This window comes from Trifolium pratense, linkage group LG6, assembly GCF_020283565.1.
Source record: "Trifolium pratense cultivar HEN17-A07 linkage group LG6, ARS_RC_1.1, whole genome shotgun sequence".
Taxonomy (NCBI): Eukaryota; Viridiplantae; Streptophyta; class Magnoliopsida; order Fabales; family Fabaceae; genus Trifolium; species Trifolium pratense.
Genome location: NC_060064.1, coordinates 32,287,513 through 32,314,149, shown reverse-complemented (window position 1 = coordinate 32,314,149; position 26,637 = coordinate 32,287,513). Strand labels below are relative to the sequence as shown.

At 29.5% G+C, this 26,637-nt stretch overlaps 2 protein-coding genes across 2 annotated transcripts; both read right to left on the bottom strand.

The window, feature by feature from the left end:
* Positions 1 to 386: 386 nt before the first annotated feature.
* LOC123892621 (protein SOB FIVE-LIKE 4-like) lies at positions 387 to 1,195 on the bottom strand. The gene has a single exon (XM_045942461.1). It carries the CDS (start codon positions 921 to 923, stop codon positions 531 to 533), a length of 393 nt encoding a protein of 130 aa, XP_045798417.1. The 5' UTR covers positions 924 to 1,195; the 3' UTR covers positions 387 to 530.
* Positions 1,196 to 9,909: 8,714 nt separating this feature from the next.
* LOC123892114 (protein GLUTAMINE DUMPER 6-like) lies at positions 9,910 to 10,293 on the bottom strand. The gene has a single exon (XM_045941953.1). The coding sequence runs from the start codon at positions 10,291 to 10,293 to the stop codon at positions 9,910 to 9,912; it is 384 nt and encodes a 127-aa protein (XP_045797909.1).
* Between the last annotated feature and the right edge of the window lie 16,344 nt (positions 10,294 to 26,637).

Genomic DNA, 26,637 nt, shown 5'->3' with positions numbered 1-26,637 from the left:
ATTCAACTTTAACTGAAATTCATCTTTCACTTGAGCCGAACTACATGGTTGGTTAGATCTAGAGGTTATACTCGATAAAAGATTCAACAAAACATGTATAAGAGATCCATAAACATCGATAATGTCTAAACTATAGGACACTGACACAGGTCGAACAGGTAGACGTACATGCCTAAACTCGGAAGTGGAAGCGTTTCATAAGACTTAACCTTCTTCTTCTATATGACCCCTCCCTCAAGAAAACCATCAATTTGGTTTCAATACCATTCATAGTGCCCCGATTCAAGCACGCTTAGCTGCAAAGTTTTGATGGGATCAATCAAAACAAAAGAATGATATACAACATAGACAATTTAGTGCGAAAGATGAAACTTTAAGACTTATGATTCCAATACTTGAAAGAATATTTTAGAGATATTTCCTATGAGTAGAGAAGTATGAGTACAAATCAACAAATTCAAATTTTGAAGATGCATGGTTACAAAAATCCCAAACATCATATACAAAGAATGAACAATGAAAAATTTTCATCATTTTTTACTTCTACTATCAACACGTTTCTTCTCTTGTTTATTTCCATTCTTCTTAGAACAACTCTTGCTTCCATGATCTTGTTTATGATCTTTTTTCGACACCGACCTACCTTGACTACCTTGTCCACCGCGAGCATAACTTTGATAATTCTTTGGACCGGATGAAGCATCAGAAGCCATCGAATCATCGCTTTCTTGATCTTCATCAACTTTCTTCTTTCTCCTACTTTTTTCGCCGTAGATTTCATGATGATTATAATTATATCCATCATTTTCATTGCTGCATCTAGCATCATCTTCTTGCATGGGAGAATCAATATACATAGTCCAACCAGATTCACTGCTGCTACATCCTTCTGGAGCACCCCAAATATGTTTAAAAGAATCCATATTTTTATTTTTGATGAAGAGAAAGAAAAGAATGAGAGAAACTATATAGATGATAAATTAAAAAAAACAAAAAAAAAACTATATAATAAAAATCTTTATATCTTGTTGAGCTGCAAAAGCATGATTCATGAATTGGTTAAAGAACCAAAAGGTAGTGAAATGGTAGTTGCATTATGTGCAAAGAAAAGTGATTAAATTTGAAGTAGGAACAAGGAAGGTTCCTTATATTAAAATAATTTGTAAGAACCAATTAAACAAAAGGAATGTTGGGGCTACCATTTTTGAGTCATAAGATGTATCTATAAATAATATAATTTTTTAACCTATGCCGTTGTCATTGAAATTAAAATCTGACTTTTATTGCATAATACAGATGTCCCAATTAACATAAGGTGCACAACTGGAAAGAATGTAATAATATCTTTGGTCTTTGAAATATGCTTTTTTTTTTTGTGTGTGCCTTTTTGGTTTTGTATGTATCTGTCTTTGCATAAAATTCTTTGTCTTGTTTGTAGAAAACAGCCTAATCTAATTCTCAGTTTATGTCTCTCTTTGTTTGTACTTTTTTACTAGGATTGAGAATCTTTGTAGAAAATATTCGTCGAAAGAATCTACGTTAGTTACAATTTATAATTTGTTGTTGATTCGAAGTGGATTTGAATGATGACACGAGTCGATGGAAGTGTGATGGAGGACGTCGGCGATGGTCCTCGACAGAAATGGTAATTGCAAACACGCTGACGCTAAAGTTGTTTTTTGATTGAGGTGAGTGAGAGGTTTTTGGGATGAAAAGTGTACCTTTAACTTGCTCTAGAAATTTATAGAAAAAATTTAGGAAAAATGGGTAAAAAATTCGTTTGAGGTCATTGAGAGATTCTGTGTCGGGATCGGTGAATCACCCTCTAATCTTCGTCAAGTGGTGATTAGTTTTTGAGTGGTAATGCGCATGTGTCCTGACGAAATTGATCCAATCCGAAACATTTGTGTTTAGTAATTGAGTATGAATTGTATTTGTACGTTTTTAACAGTAATCACACTATCACATTAGACATACACAGGGGCGGAGCCAGGATTTAAACATAGGGGGGACCGAGTCTAGGAAGATTTTTTTTTTTTTTGGTCAAGCTAAAAGGTATAATTTAGTATATAGAAAAAGTAAATTTTCAAATGCACTACTTCTTCATTATCTCTCTCTTTTCCTCTTAAAAAATGAGGGAATTTTTTTTCTCTAACCAATTTTCAACCTAACAAAAACACAAATTTTTTTTCCGTGAACTTAGCTCAGTTGGTAGGGACATCGTATATATTATGCAGGAGTCAGGTTTCAAACCTCGGACACTCCAATTATTTACCTTAAAAGTGAAATTTATAGTCACTAGACTACTAGCGAAAAACACAATTTTTCAAATAAATTTAGATAAGACAAATGCAAGCACTTAAGAAACAAGTCCCAACCTAACAATTAACAAATACTAACACAATCTTATGAAAAAATAAAGTTAATCAGGTGCTAATTCTTAAAATAAAAGATGTAGCTCGAAGTGGGATAGAAAAACAAGACAACAATACAATAAAGAGTATATATATTAAATTTAAATCTACTACTTGGAAAGAAATTGGAGATGAATGAAATTGGAGAAGAAGACAAAATAAGTGGTCCAAAGCTTCTTTAGAGTTTTGCAATTTGGAGATTGGGAGGAGAACAATTAAGTTTTACTTCTCAACTTATTTTATTTATTCTATTATTATTTCTTGTGTACTTTACAATGTTAATAAAAAGTTTTTTTACCATAAGAAGTAAGGTCCAATAACTATATATGTATAATACTATTACTACTAGTAAAAAAATTATGAAAAGGCTAGGGGGGACTACAGCCACCCCTTGTCCCCCATGTACCTCCGCCTCTGGACATACATTAATATTCTGTATCTCCAAAATCTTGGGTTTGATGTGAAATTCTACATACAACAACATTAAAATTTTTAGGAAGAGTTTGCCGTTGATTTAAAACTCACAAGACTCGTAGAATTAATTAATCACAGTTGGGCACATGAAATATTCAGTTTACAAAATAAAAATATCGTATATGATCATCAATTAAGTAAATTGATCATAAGACGGTGCATAATCAAATTTGATATGTTGTGTATTCTATGTTGCATATAAAAATTGAATGAGAAGGTGCATAGTCAAATTTTAAATTAATGTTAAGTTTTTCGAGTGCTGGCCAATCATTTTTAATCCGTATACATTGGTCTTCAAAGTACTCATTCAACTTTTAAAACATGTCTTTTTTTTTTTACTCATTAAAATATGTGTTCATTCAAATTTAAATATGTGATGGTAGGTCGTTGTTGGTGAGGTTTGTTGGCTAAACTTTGTTTAGGTTGGATGTGATCATGCTAACCACACTGTTAAGACCATTGTTGAAACCTTATTAATAGCATGTTAGGCTAACATTTATTAATGTTTGATAAATATGATTTTAAATAGAATTGGTTTTGCCTAATAGAAAACTAAACACATGCATCGTTTATGGATCTCTAATTTATATGTCACTCAATCTCAATTATTTTAATTAATGTGAGACTTTTTACTTGTACTTGATAGTTCTCAACATCTTCCCTCAAGTGTGAAGTATGAGTCTCTGATATCAGTTGGATCATGAAGGGACAGTCGGATGATCATTCACATTGGATTCAGAGCAACTATACAAGTTAATTTAACATCACATCTTACCCAAAACCTTAAGGCATTAAATTTATGAATAATCTCGCGTATTTGAAAATCTAAGAATTATAATGTAAATCTATTTATTCAACTTAAAAAGATAAATAAAACTAATAAGAAAACAAAATCGTATCTAAAACTTATATAAGTATGTTGTTGGACAACAAAAAAACTCCACCGATAGAGAGCTCATTTACAACCAATGCTTAATAGTTAACACTGTATTGACCGACCTAATATAAAAAGTGACACTAAAAGGTTTGATCTAAGATATCGAGAGAAACACACATTAATTATTTAGTTTGGTGTTTGAAATTTGATTAGTGCATATAAAAAATACATGTTAACCTTTTAAAGGGTATCAATTAACTCTAGAAATTAGTCTATGTGATTACTTTGTTGATTGCTTAGGAAAAATTAAGACAGTAAAGGGGTGCAAAAAGAAACCCCTAAACTTATGTTTCATTATGATAATTAAATATTGCATTAAAATTTAAATATGGATGTGAAGCATGAGTTACAAAAATGGGCTCAATATGCAGCCCAATGTGACATTAGGATACTTGATCCATTACTATGTTAGCAGGAACCCGGAAACATGTTTTCTCTTTATTACCCCCTCATGTATCTTTTATACCCCCAAATATTCCAATTTTTCCCTTGATAAAAACTTCGGTTCGCAGAAATCGAATTTTTTTCTAGTCCAAATTCAGGAAAAATTCAGTTAACAGAAACCGAAGTTTTTATTGAAGGGCAAAAAAGTAAAATCCAAAGGGAAAAAAAGAACCATGAAAGGCCTAAAGAGAAAACATCACCCGGAAATTGGCAAGGGTTGGGTGTTGCATCCTTCATTTTTAAGAAAATCAGAATGCAAATTTAACCATTAATCATAGATTGAATATAATTAATATAGTTTGATTTCTTTTCTCTTTTATTTTTTCTCCATGGTATGAATACAAAGTATCCACTAATGTTTAATGGAAAAAATGTGGTTCTCCTCTCTTAATCGAATTCGAGTTCCTCCGAACAATTTGTCTTTAAAAAGAATTCATTAACCACTTGAGCCGTTGGTAGTTTCACCCTTCCTAACCGTATTCTTTCCATACGCAAGAATTTATTAACCACTCTAACATCTGACCACTTACCTATGTAGTTCAAGACTCTTATATTTTCCTACTATACACAAAAGGCCATTTTTATCAAAGAGAATCCTTTTTCCTACTATACACAAAAGGCTATTTTTATTTTTATATTTTCACAAATGTACTAAACTTTGAAACACTCGACATGTACCAACCTATACACATTCTTCGTACACGCACCATCACTATCTTTTATACTTGACAAGACCTCAGAGGTGTCTAAGCCAAGCCATATAGACATAGAGTCACTTAGGCGTGGAAATTCAATACAGCATTTGGAATATCCTCTTTGGATGTTTTATCTATACCCCCCAATTCCAACAAACCCACCTAAACGATCACTAAATTCTCCATAATAAATTAGAAAAATGTTAAACCGGTAAGTCAAAAATTGTTGAGAGGTATAAAAACGTAGCATTCTTTTTCATGTTTATTCATTTTACTTTAAACAACTTTGAGGGTTGTCCGTCTTACAGTAAAATCCCCGACACCCCAGTTCCACAAGTAAGGAAGTTTCAGTCAAATTAACACAAACATGTTTGCCTCCTATCAGTCCATACACTAGAACATCCGCTCAGTTTTAAAAGGGATTTTTTGTTTATAATAGTAACAAAAGAAAATACTATATATACTATATAAAATAATTTCTCCATCAAATAGTTACCGTCATCAACCACCACCAACCTTTGTCAAACATCATCGACGTCCTTCGTTGATCACTTTAGTCGGCCGCCGATGGCCCGTGTATACAAAAATGTCTCCACGCACAAGTTTTGAACACAATTTCAAATAAAAAATATTTTAATTTTACTTTTTGTTACATCAATTTGGTGATGGCCCATTTTGCATATTTAGCCGTTTTCATGTTTCAATTTCAGATTTTTTTTCTATCCCAACATCTAGCCCTTTATCCCTACAAACAACTCAATATTCCTATTTTACCCCTTTTGTTATTTTAGTTCACCCCTACATTTTACAAACCGGAAAATTCAAAAAATGAGTTTCAATATTTATCCACGGTTTAGTCGTGGCTAAACTGGAAAATTTCAGAATGAATTAGTTAAGTTTTCCGGCAAGAAAGTTACACACTGGAACAATAATAAAAAACTTTCCGATAATTTGTTAGCCACGGTTTAACCGTGGCTAAAAATAGATCTGGAAATTTTGAAGAAATGAATCAAAAACAAAAACAACAAAGAAAGAACATGTATGTTCTTCAAAATTCTACACATTTATATGAACTATTTTTTTATGTTACCCCATTGATCATTGTTTGTTGGTGTATTTATGTTGAAGTTGTGTTAAGAATTGCATCTATGAGAAGAAATGTAACAAATTTGATCAAAACATTTGAGATCTAATATTGTTTTAGATAACTAATACACAAAGGCTTTATCAGTTCCATAGGGATAGTTCTCAGATACTAATAGTTGTGAAATCTGAATTCTTTCATTAAATATGATGCTTTGAAAAAACAGTGGCCTTGTAAATATGGGTGGATACTGAGTAATAATGTATATTAGTTTTATGCCAAGTTACAACTCATGTCTGAAGCATGTCTTCAAACTTACTAACCTATTCCGAAATTTTTCAGTTTAGCCACAGTTAAACCGTGGCTAAACTTCGAAATTCATAACTTTGATTTAATGTAGAGGTGAATTAAGATAATAAAAAAGGGTAAAATGGGAATATCGTGTTGTTTGTAGAGGTAAAGAGTTTGATATTGGGTAAAAAAAAAATTATGGCTCTGTTTGGTAACACAAATAAGCTAGCTTATAGCTTATTATATGAGCTTATAAGTTTGTTTCAAAAAATTAGAGGTGTTTGGTAACAAGCTTTTTGTACTAGCTTATAGCTTTTTTTCAGATGCTATTTCAAGTAGCATTTGAGCTTATAGCTTATAGCTTTTTACACTTTATTCCATTTTTACCCTTTAATTTAATAACTACTCACTCTAAAAAATAAACTACCCACTATCAATTATGTAATTTTATATTTAATAACCACTTTAAAAGCTAATTTTACCAAACACTTTAATTTTAATAAGCTAGCTTTTCAGCTATCAGCTATAAGCTAGCTTTTCAGCTATCAGCTAGCTTATCAGCTATCAGCTAGCTTATAGCTTATTTTTACCAACTTGTGGATTTCCATTCCACTTACCAAAAATCTTGCAATTCCAAGTCGCCGCGTTTTACAAAAGCAAAACCACATAACAAGTGGAGTGGGTATAAATGTATAATTAACTTTTTACATTACTATCAATCAAATTATAAATCTTCTTTGTATAACACATTTTTTAATAAGCTAAATAAATTAGAGCCACACAAATTCGTGGACAAGACGTTGAGAAAGGTGCAAAAATACACACACTGCACTAGTAGGCAACAAAGAGCTAACTCCTTCCAACTCAAAACAAAAAGGCAGCAGCACTAACAACAAAGGGTTTTTATAGAGAAATTACGTATTTATCTTAAAAACCGATTAATTTAAGATATTATTCTACGGTTTACTAACAAGAGGTTTAGTTAAAATTAGAGCAATGACTTTAAATGGAATCCCCGTAAATAGATGAGATTGATCCATTCAAATTAATCGGTCTTTCAGCTGAATATCGAGTTTTTTTTTTTAAAAAAAATAGAGCAAAATTTTGTTTGGATTGATCAAATACAGAAATTGATATTGAAAAAATTCGAATATAAGATCTAAAGAGTAACATACTCCAAAATCTAAAACTTACGCTATTATGCTGACCTCTAGGGTTAAAATAGTTATATGATTAATTGATCTTATGAGAAATATTTATGGTGGGTAGCACTTTGTAAAGAAAAGAAGAAAAACTAAAATTGATCAAAAAAGTAGAAAAGCAAAAGAGATAAAAAAAACGAGTGCGTTTCGCCGCTGCCCCAGTTTGAAGACTAAAGCCAAATCTTTATTGCTTGCTCCTACAAAGTGAAAGAAAAGCCTCATTTCTATAAAAAACAAAAGGGTTCCACTTTCACATGCCTAGATGCTGTGTTATCCATTATACCATTTTCTTATGTGACATTGATGTGCTTAAGGACTTCAATGCTAGCCGGTCATTTTTTTATTTATAGATATTTGAAATTTGGAGCTAAAGAATGGTGTCTCGGTTTAAGACAAAACCGTTTAACTTACGTCATTTTAGTAAAAACATCATTCAAAACATAAAAAATAAAAAGATTTACATTAGTGGAATTCAAACCCTAATTTGCTGTTCATTTGGGCTCTATAAGACTGAAAAGATTAGTTTTTCCAGTCACACGCAGAGATAACCAAATTACAAAAAAATTCTTAAAGTTAATGCTATTCGAGTGATTATGTCATCATCAACCCACTAAAATAATATTCTCTTTCTCTTAGTGTTAGAAGTCCCACATTGACTAGAGATATGGCAAAGATAGCCTTTATAAGTGTAGTGCAAACCTCAACTCTTAAGCTAGCTTTTGTGGTTGAGTATAGGCCTCTAAAATTCTAATATGGTATCAGAGCCTATCCTAGATCCATTTGTTGTTTGTTGTGGAGACCTCCCATATTTGGGCCACCCGTTGTTGTTGATCTCACGTTCCAGCTTGTTCAGTTCTGGACGTGAGGGGGTGTGTTAGAAGTCCCACATTGACTAGAGATATGGCAAAGATAGCCTTTATAAGTGTAGTGCAAACCTCAACTCTTAAGCTAGCTTTTGTGGTTGAGTATAGGCCTCTCAAATTCTAATACTTAGTTTAATTAAAGATCATGAGTTTGAGTTCAACGCTAAGAATGCAACAATATTAAATAAATTAGTCTCTACGATTATATACGGATGATGTCATGTTCACAGAAAAAAAAATTCTCTCTTTTCTTTATAATAATTATTTTGTGCAAGAGCACTAAACATTGTTTTTGTATTTGGTTATTGGTGAACTCCCACTTTATAAATTAGTTTATGATATTGCTTCCTAAGTACACACTTCTGCGTTTCGTGTCATCCCTTACGCTCATAATTGTAACACACAAAACAAATGGAATCATATGCTAAATCGAAGCAAAAAAGAAAAATGTTGTTTTTATGTGACAAGCCAATATATACTCTTTTTTAATTCACGGACTATGTTCAACAGAATGTAATTCCTAATCATGAATTAATGATAGAAAAATACTATAAAAATAAAGAGAATATATTTATATATAATTTTTTTTGGTTCAGGTGTGTTCTGTTTTTGTTTAATTTGTTGTATACGTTTGCTTTTAATTCTATGCTTAGAGAACCTTAGACTATGTATATGGTGATTAACTTTTTCTTTATTGAACTCATGAATCTCAACCAATGTTTTGACATCTGAATTGAAGATTAAACCGATGAGATATTCGAGTCATAGTTCATTTGAATCAAACATGGTTAAAAGATGCCGGTTTCTACACAGCTTTTTGGTTTGAAGATTTTTCTTCAACCATAATGCTTGTAGTTCGAAACTTGCATCCATTAAAACATGGTTAAAAACGGACAAGAAAACAAGAGCATACATTAAAAAGTAAAAATCAAAATAAAAGATAATAAAAAAGGAGTTGAACCAAGTGGTTTTTATGCGGTTCAAATCAACCGGCAAACTAATCGATTTTCTGTTCAACTGGTTGAATTGGTTATTTTTAAAACATTAATCTCCTAGATTTATTTAACGAACTTATATATCTTTCAATGGATATGTATTGATTTGTGCAATTAATTTGCATCTATAAAATCTAATAGTCACATCTATAAACATTACAAATGAAAATAATGTTACTGTCAATCAATAATAACCATCCAATAAAAAAATTGACATCATTCCGATTTACTTTCAAAATTATTAATTTGATTGATGCGATTTATTAATCATCTATATTCTTTTACCTTAAAAATGTATAAGTTAAACTCTATACGAAAACCAACAAACATAATTAGTAGCAAAGTCGCAATCCCTTCATTATCGAAAACAAAATTCATTCAAAAAATAAAAATAAAGAAAAAACTCATCTTAAAGCGATCATATTCGGTGCTCACAAAACCACTAGAATATGAAAAAGGAAGCGCGCTCTAAAACTAAATATCAAAATTTTGTTACTTATAGTAACATAATTAGTTAATGTTAATTTGCTCATTAGTTAAGCTTGATGAAGATGTTGATGAACTTGATTCAGCTCCACAAGTACAATAAGGTAAAGAAGAAATTATTGGTTTGGCTATGTAAGTTGGTTTTTCTTCTCCAGCCATAATCACAAGAACTTCTGGCTCAGAATTAATCTCTATAATGTTCTTGGACATTACCTTATTCATTTCTTCATCTGAATTTGATGATTGAGATGAACTCCTTTTTTTGTAGGAACATACAAGGATCACCAATGCCACTGAAATTAAAATTAGCATTATTGCTAATCCTCCAAATAAATATGGAATTGGAGATTTCCATATCTTAATCTCATTGGTTGATGTTGATGATGACATACTCTTAATTGGCCTCATTTTTCTCTCTATTTTTTTTTTTATTTCTAAATCTCTCTCTCTCTCTCTCTCTCTCTCTCGCTCTCTCTCTATGGAAGGTAATGAAAATAAGTGAAGTGGTGATTCAAGAATTTATAGTAAAAATGACAAATTTTTGGTTTACAAAAGTACCCTTTTAGGTGTTGAGGAAGATTCCTTTATGTGCTTGGTTAGATGCTTCATTTAGAAGTAGTGACTAGTGGGAAATGCAATACAGCATTAGTGATTTGAGATTTCAAAAGTGGTTTATATAAAAAAAATTGAATTGTACTATTTCCGTTTTGAAAATCTTATCCTCTCACTAAAATATTTTCTATGTGACTAATCATATTTCATTGTCATATTTCATATATTCTTATTATTGATTAAAAAGTAAGAAGAAACTTTTGATAAGAAATAATTGGATTTATATGCAAATCTCTTTCATCAAACACTTCAATATTCAAGTCAGTTTATAATCGACACTTCTCTAGACTCTTTATGGGTAAAGTGTCAAGAGGACGAGGTGAAAATTGTTGTGACTATTGAGAGGAGTCCGACGTGATTTTTAGATCACCATTTTATCTCTATCACATGGTTTAGTCTCATAGCATGTTCATCCAGAATCTGGTTTTTGTGGTGTGTGCCTCATCTCGGAACAATAATTAAATATTTTTTAAAATTAATATTAATTTTTTTATTATATATGTTATAGGTACGAAGTTTTCACCGTTATTTAACAGTGATGAATCTTTATCGGGGACTCTCTTAAATACACAAGGTGAAATTCTTTCCTTCCAACCAAATTTTTACCATATGCAAGAGTCTGAAATCAAACTTCTAATTATTTATTTATGAGATTTAAATAATTATCACTTAGACCAACTCATCGTTTGTAACCGGTAGTAGTATGTTATTAAATTTCTCACATCAAAATATGGCAATATTATACCATTAGAATATTGAGATGGAGCTACCATGAGAAAAAGCTGGCTACAAAAGTTTACTTGGTTTTACCTAACCACATGATGAAGGCATCAAATATTTTGCTTTTAATGTCTCAAAATTGAAAAGGCAAATTTCTCTAGCCAAAATATGGTAAATAGGCATAACAAACTTAGAAACTCTGGAGGTGTCAAGATTCAGAGGATATATGCATTATATTGTAACATGTTTTACCTATGGAGTAAAGAAAACAAAACCTTTACAAGTAACACGTTTTATAGTCATTATATTAGTAACATATTTTGGTCCTTTAAAAATAATTTGATCTTACATTAGTCACTTAATAAATAAACGTTTATACTTGTTCCCCATGAGCTTAGCTAAATTGGTAGGTACATTAGCATTTTATACATAGGAACCGAGGTTCAAACCCCATACACTCCATTTATCCATCTTTAAAGGTGAAATTTTAAGTCACTAGACTACCTGACAAAAAAATAAATAAATTAAATGTTATGCTTTGATGCCTTAAAAATATTTTCATTTGTCACAATGATTTTTTCCGTCAATTTTTTCAAAAAAAAAACGTTAGCTAAATTCATTGAACACTTAGATTCAACAACTTTACTTATATTTTTTTCTTGGAAAGGCACCGACTCAGTTTATATGTGAATGCGAAATATTGATCAAACCGTTTACTAAAAAATTTTATATGTAGCATATTTTACACATGCTAGCTAGTTACTATAAAATTTGTTGTAAACAGAAAATCCTCATGGTCGTGGCTATAATCATGCGAAAAATCGAAAACAAAAAGTTTTGAGAATTTGGTAAAAATGCTGACATATGATATGGTGGTCCAAATGAATTACCCTCTTTGTTTCTTCTCAGAAAAAAGAAAAACACTAAGCTATAACAGAAAAAAGAAAAACACTAAGCTATTAACTTTAAACATTGGAACCTTGTGATTCTTGATGGTGAAATACTTTTTTGTTTTATTTTTTATCAAGTTGCCTAATAGATAAAAATTTCACCTTTAAGTGAATAAGTGGGATGTCAGTCGTTTGAACCACGATCCCAATATATATAATGTGATGTTTCTACCAATCGAGTTAAACTCACATCTACGTGTTAATGTCATGTTAAAAATTAAACTTATACTTGAATAAATTTTTTTGTGCTTGCAAATATGATTATTTTAAATTATTACTTTTTTGGTTCAATGTTATTAATTCTTTTTGGTAATTTTGTTTAAATTAATCTATATAATTAATTTTATTTATGTACGATAATTGATTTTTTTTTTTATAAATATAATAACTTTAAGCCCCACAAAGGAGAAAAATAAAAAATTCACTTTTAATCAAGAGTTAGATAACCTGCTCAAGATGTGACTTAGGGGTGTGATGATCTTGTTCATTCTCCTCCTCTAAGATTTGAATAGTGAATGCATCCCATTTAAGATATGTATGATTTATGCAATTGTGATAATGGAATCTCGCACAATATTATTTTTAAGACTTTCGAGACATAATTAAAATTTTGATGATACTATAAGGACTTAGATTGTTAATTTTTAAACATATTATAAACCATGAAGTTGTTTATCTCAATAGTTTTTTCCTCAACTGACTGTACTTTTATTCCTTCTATTATTTTTAAGTGGATTTAGTGCTTCGAATATTTTATTTGGATTTGTAAAAAATATTTTAAAACTCTCAAATTCTTATTCCCTCCAACTATTTTTTACAAATCCTCCAATTAAACAATTAAACATTCACTAATATATTTACCTATAAGGTTAAAATGTTTTCATATTAATTTATCACAAGCACCTAAATATATGAATTTAAAGTGATTTTAAGGATTTTAATTTTTAACAAGAATTAATTTTTTAAAATTTACTTAATAATAAAGTTTTTAACAAGAATGCAGGAATTAGATACTTTCTTCTCTGATTTTCTTAATAATATGGATTTCTGACTGTATTTGCTTTATCTTCAGGTGTTTTGTTGATGAAGAATATATTTGGAGATAACGTCATAGGCTTAACCTATATAACTTTATATCCTTCAAATTAAAATAAGGGGTTCCTTTAGGTACACAAACTAGTGAAGAAATAATAGAGATAAAGAAAAAAGAAAAGGATTATTATTTAAAAAAAAAAAAAAAAAGAGAGAGCAAATTGCTTTCTCCCTTGTACCACCATTTTTAGTATTACCACCGCTGCATAGAGTGAAACATTAATATTTTGAATTTGAATTTGAGTTTGGTTAATTGGGTGATTGGAGTTTTGATTTGGGATTTTAGATGGACATCAACCGGAATTATCTTCCGTCGATCTTCAGTTGTTGGAGGAGTTTTGGGAGCATCGTCTAGCGCTCTTTTTTAGGGGTTGTAGATGTTTTGTTTTGGAAACATGACTCCAACAAAAGCTATTCGGTTAAGTCTGCTTATTCAGAATAGGGTGTCGATCAGGCAAAATTCTTTTTCATCGTAGGGTGATTATAGGGATCATGGTGATACTTTATGTGTGTTATGTGAGAGGTAGTGGACTCGGTTGACATTTGTTCATTAGATGTGACCTTATCTCTTCCGTTTGGTTTAAACTATTTCGGTGGTTGGAAATTCAATTTGTGTCTCCTCATAACGTAAGTCATTTTTTCCATGCTATTTTATATATGTCTAGGTTTGGTTAGGAACAATAAGTTAGGGTGATTATTAATTTGGCATGTTACTCTGTAGTGCATTTGGAATTCTCAAAATTATTTATTCTTTGTAAAAGGAACTGTTTCTATCGACACATTGGTTGATAAAGTGAAATTTTTATTTCGGAAGTGGTTTTTAGTTAAGAATCCTAGATCTCCTTACTCCTTTTATGAGTGGGAAGTACAACCTATCTTGTATTCATTTTATTAGAACTGGTTTTTCAATGGAAATTCCTAATGTATATCCACAAGAAAAACGACTAGTTTCAACCAAAAAGTTTGAGAGAACTATTGAAGAAGATTCTATATATATATATTAGGTCTACCCACAATCAAATGAAGAGTATATGTACAAAAAATTTCTCACACATATCACCTTTTTTTATATCGAAGTTACATGGAATAAACAAGCCTATCAAAATTTTGTTTCCAAACCCGACATTATTAGTGGAAAAATATATTATTGCTCAACAAAAAGTAGTGAAGAAAATCAGGTTCTTATATCTACCACTTGATTTCTGACTCATTCATGCGTGTCATCATTGTAAAAGAATTATGTCAACATCTTTACACTCTCTTGTTGTCGCGTCCACCAACCCATATAAACCAATTTGGAATTGATTTTCTAATTAAGGGATTGATTATTAGGAGTAAAATTTTCATCTAAAATGGTCATCTTGAAATTGATTATTAGGATTGATAATTAAATTTAATAGACACATTCTTAATTGCTTAAATATGAAAACGGTCTCTGCAATTACGACTTGTTTTGATTTTAGCCCCTGCAAAAAAAAAAAGGTTTGATTTTAGTCATTGCAAAATACCAAAACTTAGTCCTTGAGGTAAATATTTGGCTGACATGTCAGCCAAAAATTCACCTCAAGGACCTTTTTAAAAGTTTTGATATTTTGCGGGGATTAAAATCAAATTTTTTTTTGCAGGGACTAAAATCAAAACAATCCGTAATTACAGAGACCATTTTCATATTTAAGCCTTCTTAATTCTATAAGTAACTTTGCGGCAGATTATAAAATAAGGATGTGTTTGATAAGTTCAATAAGTTTGCTTATAGTTAATTGGACTAACTTATAAGTTTGTTTGAACAAAAATGAATGTGTTTGATAACAAGCTTATACTTATAACTTTTTTTGAGATGTTATTTCAAGTAGCGTATGAGCTTATAACTTATAGCTTCTTACATTTTATTTCATATTTATCCTTAATATTTTCATTTTATTATTATTATTATTATTATTATTATTATTATTATTATTATTATAACAACTACCCAGTAACCATATATTTTTATGTCATTTTATACTTACAACAGCTAATTTTGTCAAACACTTTAATTTTATTCTACTAACTTCTCATTTAATGCAAACTCTTAAAAATTGCGATTAAAATTTTAAAATAAATAAATCAATAGAAATACATGCATATAATAGGATGAGTCGGATAACTCGAGGGTCAACTCAAATTCATCCCGACTTGATGTTGGGTTATTAATTGTATGATTCTCTTTTTGTCAAAAAAAAATTGTGGGATACACTTGGGACCAACCTTAAACTATTGGGTTTGGAAGGGCCATCATGTTAGATTTGATCCTGGTCACCCCTAAAGCTAATGAGATCTTCTTTTGCCACGCTACTGATTCTGTGATGCACCCTACGAAATTATCAAAATACTCTTGTCCGTTACATAAGTCGCGGACACCCCTCAAAACACCATATCTTTATAACGTCCGCTACTTAAGTAGCAGAAGTTATTTTTCAAAATTTTTGATTTTTGTAACATCCGCTACTTAAGTTGCGGATGGTAAAATTGGAAAATCGTAAGGTGCGCGAGTAATTAGTAGGATGACAAAGTAAATCTCAAAATTAATAGCAACCGTTTTGAACCATAGACGTTATAAATCGTTCTCTTAGAGCCGACTTGAGGTGTTTTGTTGGCGTGTTTGCATAAATTTTAAGACCATTATCGTTGATTATACGAATTAAAAATTTCACTTTATTTTTATTAGCGTCCAATTTAGAAAATTAGAATATAGTCTCCAAAATATTTAAGACGATCTTTAACACAATATACCGTACATTGCCACGTCAATATATGTTTTAATAATATATATATTCAAAGTTGATTTATAAAAAATGATATTTTTTCTTCAATTTCTTTTACAATCAATCTTTAAAGAATTTCACCTTTTTAGTGAATAGTAAATTTAGGAAATTTTAAACATTTTTAAAAGTTTAATAACTACTATTTTTTTCACATCTAGAAACTGGAAAGGGAAAAAATTATATTCAAACATTAATAATCATTATACCATTTTCTTTGAGGAGATTTGGAATATGTTTACCAGTCAATTGTAAAAATTGAATTATTTGAAGTAACCCAGTCAAAAAAGATAATATATTAGTTTTCCAAAAAAAAAAAAAAAAGATAATATTAATAAATATCCAGTCCAAAAATCAATTTGTTTAAAACTTTTTAGTCAAAAAAAAAATCTTTTTTTGTGTTAATATTTTATATTGGGTGAACTTTAGTATTATATATAAATCTTGTGTTTTATTCCTCTCATTTTACATTAATTTATCCTAAGTAACATTTCCTAAGTTCTATTTGAAATTATTGTACGTGTTTGTGCAAATATCATCATGAAGCTAGGGAGAATTCTTCTATTAGTAGGAACTTTGTTTGTTCTCTTCAATCTCACCTATGGATCTAGACCTGGTAAACTTATTATTATTATTATTATTATTATTATTATTATTATTATTATTATTATTATTATTATTATTATTATTTATTTGGTCAAATAATATGGTGGTCAAACTTATATACCTTAAGAGTATGGAATTTCGAATTTGAATTCAAATTTTTACATAGAATTCTTGTTGTAGCTACGTATATATTAAAAATTTAAAATGATTGTATATTTACAAGAATTATTATTTTATTTTTTTCAACTAAAAATTATTATTATTATTATTATTATTATTATTATTATTATTATTATAACAAAGATGTGAAATTATTTTATCTTAATTTTGTAGCCTACAATGTTGTAGAGGAGCAAATCGACAACTTTTGTACCAAAACTCTACCAAGGTTAGACAGCAATTGTGACCATGCTCTCCAAGATTGTGACCAAGAATTTTTGCAACGGTTTGGAAAAGACTCCCAGCCTCACGATTGCAAATGTGTAACTGATTCTACTAATTTATATCACACATGCTCATGCAGTGTTATTTGTTGAACCAAAGGATGAGGGTTTGCCCTAAAGAGCACCAAAATAATTATTTACCTAATAATTAACGGAATTAAATAATGATCTTACATTTTATTGTATGGGGTGTTTTTCTATTTATTTATATATATGTGATCTTTATTTTTCTTTTTAATTTTCACTCTATTTTTTTTTATACCAATTCACTCTACTATTATTTCGGTGAATAGTTTTTTGTTTTATTTTAAAAATTTGGTATCCAACCAAATTTTTATTAAATTTTTACATCGTAAAATTAAAAATAGTTTTTCATAAACAACCCTAAATTCAATGTAGAAATTCTATGAAGTACTTTTTTAGTTTATTTCAGTGTTGAACATCGTAATTTTTATGAAAGATGGTTTAGCCTAACCTAAAGGATAAGATGATTAATTATTTACCCAATGATTAAGGAAATTAAAATAGGAAATTAATAACGGTAAAAAATAAAATTAAATAATGATATCACGTTAACATTGTACCAAAAAAAATTAAATAATGATATCACGTTAACATTAACCCTTTTAGCTTTGGTGAGATATCGAAATTGACTGAAATATAGGAGAAATAAAGTTAATTTAGTGGTTGGGGTAGAATGGTAGGAAATAGAGTGAATGAAAAATCTATAATTCTTTTTTGTCAAGTAATCTAGTGACTTTATAATACTCATCTTATTGGACATTGTCCGAACATCATTCAAGGTCTATTTAAAAATACATATTTTACGTGTTTAATTTGAACAAGAATCATCATGAAACTAGGAAATATTCTCTTATTACTTGTGGTGGCTTTCTTTGCTCTCTTCAACCTCCCATCTGAAGCTGGTATAGTACTTATTACTCCTATTATTATTATTATTATTATTATTATTATTATTATTAAGAAAGTTTTATTAATTAGTCTCTTCAAGACACTAGTTAAAAAACTTAAATGAAAAATAAAATAAAAAGTTATACATTGAAAAAAAAAATTAAAATATAGATTTTTAATGTGTTAACTATTAACATTGAAGGCAATCATTATGCTGATAAGCTAGCAAACTTAGGCCTTATAATTATTGATGGTGTTTGGTTTGATAGTTTTCCTTTTATTATTAGAGGAACTATGTTAAAAATAGATTAGGCTTGTCTTACTTTCATTTCTCTTAAACCTTGGGGAAGGTTTGTTGTTTCCCTCTCCCTGTATCATTTTTCTTTTTTTCTAGTCTTTTTTGGGTAGCCTCTCTGGCTTTCCTCTCTGTTTAATTTTTTTGTGTGGATAAAATGCAATTTTGATGGAGCTTCAAATAGTAACTCATAGCCTTCAGCTTGTGGTGATATTTTTAGAGAAAATCAAAGTAATTTTGAGTGACTTTATTATAAATCGGTTTGATTTGTCTTATTTCCATTTTAGTTAACCTTAGGGAAGGTTTGCTTTGTATCCCCTTCCTTTGTATCTCTCTTTTTGTTTTTATATATTTTAAGGGTTAGTCTCCTTGGCTTTCCTCTATTAGTTTAAAAAACAAAAAAAATATTCATTGTCATCTTTTGAATTAAAATCAAAGCAAATCATTTCCATTTAATAGTTTTTTTTGTGACTACTTCTCTACCCTCACATAAATTGAGGGCATATGCCCTATGATGTGGCACCAATGAAATCCATCCACATGTATCTAAGTCAAACATAAATATTATTTTACCACAAAGTAATTTTGACTACTTTTATTTTTAATTAATTATATTTTAGGTTACTAATTTTCTTTAATTATATTTTAGGCTATTTGGGTAAACAGATCTATTTACCATCAAATTTCATCACAACAAGCTTCAGCCACCAAATTTTACACGATCATCACCGCTTCTTTCCATTCTTATCATACATTGAAAGCTTGGTTGAAGCTTGATTAAAGGTTGAACGAAGATTGAAATTTCAAAAACCTAATTACTAAATTTCAAAATCATACTAAAATTTCAAAAACCCTAAATAATTTAACAATAAACAAATGAGAAACTGGACCTGGATTTTGAAGATCGAAGCTGAAGGTTGAACGAATCTGAGGAGAAACTTGAATGAAGGTGAAATCAGAGAACGAATCTAAAGCTTGAAAGTGAAATCAGAGTGGTAAAAAATGAGTATAAACGATCACTACAAGAAAACATTGATTTACAAACGAAATTTAAAATTACTTATTGGCGGATTTAACCCTCACTAAATTATTGGCAAAAAAATCTGCCACAAAGTAAGAAACAACTGCCACTAACTTTATCAGGAGATTAAAAAAATTAAAATTAAAAAATAAAATACTTATTGGCGGATTTATCTGCCAGAAAATTTGAAACGGAAATTAAAAAATAAAGGCAAAAAGTTTGTGACGGAAATTTCTGCCAATAAATTGTCTAGAGATTCAAAAATTGTACTGTTACACTTAGTGGCGGAAATATCCGCCAATAAATGAAAAGCTGGCAATATTAAATTATGATGCCTCTCTTGCTGGTTTTTCAGCTTTTCTTTCCTTTTCATTTTTTATTTACATTAAATGCCCCATTATCAACTTACTAAAAAAAACTTGGTTCATTTTAACATTTGTTTGTTTTGTTTTGCAAACATTACATTTCTTTTCTATGAGTTTTATGTTCCACCGTTTGTCTTCTCCACCGCAACTCTCAAGCAGCCGCGACACCAATCGTTCCGCCATCTTCTTCATCGCAACTCAGAATTCAACTTCAAGAGATACGAGAAACACTGCACCGTCAGATTCGAACCCAGATTCTGCGTTTCAGACTCGATTCCGATCGTTTCTCTCTTTCTTCTACGAAGATAACGCCGCCGCATGATTTGGAACCAGTTCTACGTTTCAGATCTGAACCTAGTTCTGCGAAGTTGATGTGCTCCACTGCTAAAATGTCAATTTTCGATCACTATCCACAAAGTTTATTTGCTTCATGGTCTGAGCATCTAGCCAATCGACATCTTCTCCACATCTAATACATGCTACAACAAAATCAATGATTCAGACATGCTTATGTGTTTTTAGATCTATTTCATTTTTTCCTTTTTTTTTAAACCATAACATTCATTTAATATTGCTTCAATGATCATTTTTTCCCTAATATTTTAGTAAAGTAGAGTTTTTTTTGTTATTTTCTTTCTTTCTTTTATCTATACATATGAGATTTTTTTTTCAAGATCCATCAAATAAATTAATAAACAAAATAATAAAATCATTGAACATATTTGATATTTTACTTTTGATATAATAATGGGTTGGTGCGGTATTCTAATGTAAATAAAAAATAGAAAGAAAAAAAATAAAAATGTCAAAACGAGAGAGAGGGGGATGATTTAATTATTTTTATATTAAATTTAAATTCTTTTATTAATTAATATCATTAAAAAAGAAGTATTTATTGGCGGAAATTTTTTTTTGTTTGTAAAATAGAAGTATTTATTGGCGGAAATTTCTGCCACTAAATCTACTTTTCTGACATACAGTACTGGCGGAAATTTCCGCCACTAAGTTTGAGAATCTGTTGTACACTTTTTTGACGGATTTACTGGCGGAGTTTTCTGCCACAAAATTTAGTGACAAGCGATTTAGTGGCGGACCTGTTCTGCCACTAAATTATCACTTAGTGAGGGAAAATTGCACTTAGTGAGGGATATATTCTGCCAATATATCAAGGTTTTCTTGTAGTGGATTGGAAGAAGAAGAAGCAAACGATTGGATGAATTGAAAGTTTTTTATGCGCAGAAGAAAGTTGTGTTAGATACGGTAAAACTATTGGAAGAAGAAGCAAACAAATTAGAAGCAATTAGGACAAAAAAGTAAATTCATAGAATATAATACCTAAAATATAATTAATTTAAAAATAAAAATAGTCAAAATTACTTTGTGGTAAAAAATTAATTATGTTTGACTTAAATACATGTGGATAAATTTCATTGATGCCACATCATGCCACATCAGCATAGGGCATATGCCCTCAATTTATGTGAGGGTAGAGAAGAAAATTTTTTTTTTTTTTTTTTACATGAAATGTTTTACATAACATATTAAATCGACAACTTTTGTGCCAAAACTCTACCAAGGTTAGATAGCAAGACCGTGACAAAAATTGTAAATGTGTTACCTAATTGCTTTTCCCCAATAAGTTAGATAGTCAATATTTAATTAATATATTCAAATAAATAATAATATATTTTGTCTTTTATATTTATTAACAAAATTTGAGAATTTAGCATTATTTAAATATCTAGTAAAAAGTTCACGTGAGCTTAACTCATTTGGTAGGGATATGACTCTATATGTGCAGGAGTCAGAGTTTTAACTTCAGACACTCGACTTATTCATATTTAAGGTGAATTTTTTGGCTACTTGACAAAAAAAATAGTAAATTAAAAAAATTTATTCCCTCCGTCCCAAAATATAAGGGAAATTTAGTCAAACAAAATTAATGTATTTAGTCTAAATTTTTAACCAAATACATCAGCTTTCTTTAACCAATTTTCTCTTATATTTTAGGATGGATGAAATATTTAAACTTTCTAAATTAATACTACATGTTGTAATAAATGTGTCAAAAACTTATGTTTTAATAAATGTGTCAAAAACTAAATTAAGTTTCTAAATTAAGTTTCTAACTTATTTATGGTCATGTTAAACGGTGCCCCGGGACGGGACACTTGTTAAGCATTTTCCCTTATTTAAAGTTTCACATGCATTAAGAAAATTACTTGTTGTCATAAATGTGTCAAAAACTTATGTTACTTTTACATGTTTATCCATACAAATTACTAGAGATAATTTATGTTTTCAAATGATAAATTACATAGGATTTTTTTTGTAAATAAATATTTAATATATGTAGAATCTTGAAAATGGTCTTATATTAATTAAGAAGAAAAGAAAAATGAAAAAGTTTTAAAATTAGAGACAAAAGTTTAGTCACAAAAAAAAAGAAGACAAAAGTGACTAATTTTGAACTTTTTGTATTTGACTGATTTTAATAGCTAGACTGAACTGCATATATGTATATATATGTGTACCATTCATCTTATTAGACATTGTCCTAACATAATACAAGATCTGTTTGGAAATATTCCCTTCTTGTTTGAAGCAATATCATCATGAAGCTAGGAAAGATTATCCTCCTTGTGGTGGCTTTGTTTGCTCTCTTCAGCCTCTCCCATGGATCTGGTATATAGTACTAATTATTATTACTACTCTCCCAAACTAATGCATATTGTTAAATTGTGTCATATTACTACCTCCGTCCCATTATAAGATATCATTTGACTAAATGAACTATTCATATATTTTGTTTTGACTGCATTTTTTAAAAATTATATAAATATAAATATTATTATATAAAATTTTGTTTGATTTGTTTCGACGAGTATTTTCAAAATATTAAATTTCTATAATTTTTACTAATACACAATTAAAGATATTCGTAATCAAAATTATGTATTGGTGTACGTGCAGTGATCAATTAGTTCTTATATTTTGGAACGGATGAAGTATATTATTTTGAGACAGGTGAAATAATTTATAAAATGTTTTGATGATATATTTTGTTTCGATTCATATAATGTTATATGTTTAGGTCAAAACATCAAATATTGTCTTCGACAATTGAAGGGGTTGAGAGGTGATTGTCTCCATTCTCTGCGCACATGTGATGATGAATTTAAAGGAGCCCAACCTATGCGTTGTAGATGTGATACCACTTCTTCATATACACACTCATGCTCATGTTGTGTAGTTTGTGGATTGAAAGATGAGAATATTGGTTTTTTAAACCATACTAATTTTCCTCCTCAATGTTAATAATTAAGGGGATTTAATAATGCATCACATCATTGTCAAAAAATAATAATAATAATATCATCACATCTTATTGAATGATGTGTTATATTTTGGGTCAAAATCTTGATTCTCTATTTTTCAATGTATTTTAAAATGTGATGTTTCTCTTTTTCTCTCGATGTCGGATCTCGAACCGAGTTCTTTTAGGTTGAAGATTCACTCCTCATCAAGTGACCTATCGAAAGACAAACATTAAAATGTGATGTTTCCCTCAAATTAAGTTGCTCTGACTGACTTGCCTATTCTGCTTCCCTCCCGCTTTTGGGCGGTTCTTCCTCCTGCAGCCTATTCTTTCACTGTTTTTATGCGGCTTATTTATTATATATAAAATAAAAATTAAATTATGAATGCAAGATGTATTGGGGTCACAAAAAATTATTTATGAAAATAAAACGCTGTTAGTTTAGTTGATTCAATATTTAACAACTCTAAAGTGATTTAGGAAGTAAAAAAAAATAGAACGTACTGTACTTTTTAAGAAAGAAGGGGAATTTAATTAACAAGGAGGTTCCTGTCAAAAAAGTTAACAAGGAATTTAATTAATATACCGATACATTCAAATTATTCGAATGTACCGTAGAAACTCCCTAAATTTATGCCTATGCCTTTAAGAAATACTAAATAATCAATAGTTTATTACTGTAAATCCGTAAACCACCGAAATATCAAAAGTGTACTCCTATACTCTTATGGCCATATCAAAATTTGTGCCTTTTAAATTTTTTTTTTTAATTTTCTATATTGGAGGCGTTGCATTAGAAAGAAAGTTGGACGTTGGAATTAGGGATGGCAAAAATATCCGTACTTGCAGATATTCACAAATAAAATCTGCCACGGACACAGAGCGGATAGCCTAATTAATGAATATTTGCGGGTAAAATAAATGAAAATTTCAACTACCCGATAGTTAATATGGATAATGATGCGGATTTAATGGTATCCGTATCCGCGGATATCCATATCTGTTAGTAAATAAGAAAATTATATAAATATTCTTAGTTATCGGCCTTTTTTATTCTTTAGAATTTTATGATGAACTTTGTTTTGATTATAAGTAAAATGTATGAAATTTTTTATTAAATTGAAAGTGAAATGTATAAATATTATTATGTGTTAGTAATCTTTTTCTTGTTTTTTTATTGAAATTCAATTCAACTTTTAATGAGGCTGTGTGTCAAACAAAGTGAGAGAAGTGATTTTGAAAGAGAAAATTATATAATTAAGTTGATGAATAACGGCGACATGATGCAGAAGTGGAGCGGTTAAATTTTGTAGAGATCGACTGATTAAATTTTGAACCATGAACAAAAGAGAAAGAGAAGCGTTGGATGAATACTAATCTACGGTATAGAAAGTTTACTATACATTATCTAAGTGAATGAATTTATAGTATTGCATGTGTGAGTATGTGTGTGTGGAGTCAACATTCATTTTATGTAGCTATTTTTTTGTGTCCACATTCATTTTATAAAACTATTTTTTATTAGTTTTAATAATTTTTATTATTTAATATTTTTTAAATATAAAATGATAAGTGTAATTTTGTGTCAACACTCGTTAATATAGATGAGGAACAATATATATATATATATTTCCATAAAAGTTGACCTAACCTTGACCACATTTATTTTTGGCGTAACTAATATTTAGAGTATTGAATAACCTTTAGTAATATTTGTGTATATATATGTCTCCTCTTATTTGACATAAAGACACCATCAATCCAACATTTTAAGAGTTTCATCGAAGAATATTGTGTATTTTGAAATAACCATTAAGATGAAGCTAGGAAGCATTTGTATAATGATGGGGGCTTTGTTTGCTCTCTTTAGTGTCATCACCTATGGATCAGGTATACCCATCACCTAATAAGAGAGTATATACTTACATTCTAAGTTAAATTTACTTGTATTATCATATATTCTAAGTTATATTTACTTATGAAATGATTTAATTTTATCATAGTTTCATTGTCTATATATTGTTGTAGATCTATCACTCGTTGAAGATAAGATCCCTTTTTGCCCGCGCCATTTGGACTTGCCAGGCACTTGTCGCAATTCTCGTAGTTGCGGGGAAGACCTCAATGCTGCATTTGGAGCAAGTGCCATGGTTCAAGACTGTATTTGTCAAGATCTTCCCAATAATAAGCATCGTTGTACATGTTGTTGTGCATGTCAAGACGGAAAAGATGAGAAGGCAAACTTTTTTCCAAGGAATTTCAATGATAATGGATTACAATGTAATAAAATCTAAACACTAATGCAATAATCCGTCACATCTCAAGTTTGAATTTTTATTTGTAATAAAATCTACGCATTAATGGAATTTGTCCTAGTTGTTTGACTTTTTAATATTTTTAGTATACAGTACTTTAATAATGTATTTAATGCTTTTTGATGAACAATACCTACAGTTCCCACCGTGGTCAAGAAGCACAAGATTTTATTGATTCTCTGTCTCAAATTATAAATAAAAAACCTTATTTTATACATTTACCGTCCTAAATACATAATTATTTGATTCATAATTTGAACTAAATACATTTATTTTTGTTGAATAATTTTTGTTTATATTTTAATACGGAATGAGTATTTTCCTTGTTCTAAATTATAGGAGAAAATAAAAATCACATTTACTAAAAAAAATTTAAAACATGAAAGTTTGAATTTTTTTTTTTTGTGTTTTCCTTGAAACAAATTTCGTAGGAAAATAATTTTGAGTACTTATTAAGAAAATCAAAACATAAATAATTTAAAGCTTATCTCTTTGTCATATTATTTTTTTTATAGAGAATCTCTTTGTCATTTTTGTAAAATAAGTTTCATGAGAAAATATAAACTAGTTTTCATTAATCATTTCTCCTTAAAACTGTTAGATCGGAATCAGATAGCTTGTGTTTAAATATCAGAATTGTTATATTATAACTACGTACATTTAAATCTGAACCGTTTGATTTCTATCAAACAACTGTGATGCAGTGCTGCATCACGGTGACTGCACTGTATCCATGTCCATGTCCATGTCCATGTCCATATATACTTGCACAGTATCCAATATCCATGTCCATACTATTGGGGACAAATGGAATTGCGGTTCGAATGAGCACCATCCACATTAACTTTGAATTAACTTTGTATCTTCGCATTGAGGTTTTATCCAAACTCTTGTATTCAAATTGCTGGTAGTATTAAGGTGTTGGTCATAATATGAGCATTATGAATTTGATCCACTTGATTGGTAAGATGGTGCCATAGATTACCCTCAAGTTTAGTTTGCTGCGAAAATATCAAGAAGTTACAATCCTTCCATAAGCAATTAACCGCGACTCCAAAAAACAGATTCCATGACCAAAGTGAAATGATTAATGAAAATTAGTTTATATTTTCTCATGAAACTAATTTTACAAAAATGATAAATAGATTCTCTATAAAAAAAATAATATGACAAAGAGATAAGCTTTAAATTATTTATGTTTTGATTTTTTTTAATAAGTACTCTAAATTATCTTCCTATGAAATTTGTTTTAAGGAAAACAAAAAAAAATTAAAAAATTAAAACTTTCATGTTTTGAATTT

Excerpts from the sequence above, each read along its gene's own strand:
- LOC123892621 (XM_045942461.1), bottom strand. The coding sequence starts at position 923 with ATGGATTCTTTTAAACATATTTGGGGTGCTCCAGAAGGATGTAGCAGC.
- LOC123892114 (XM_045941953.1), bottom strand. The coding sequence starts at position 10,293 with ATGAGGCCAATTAAGAGTATGTCATCATCAACATCAACCAATGAGATT.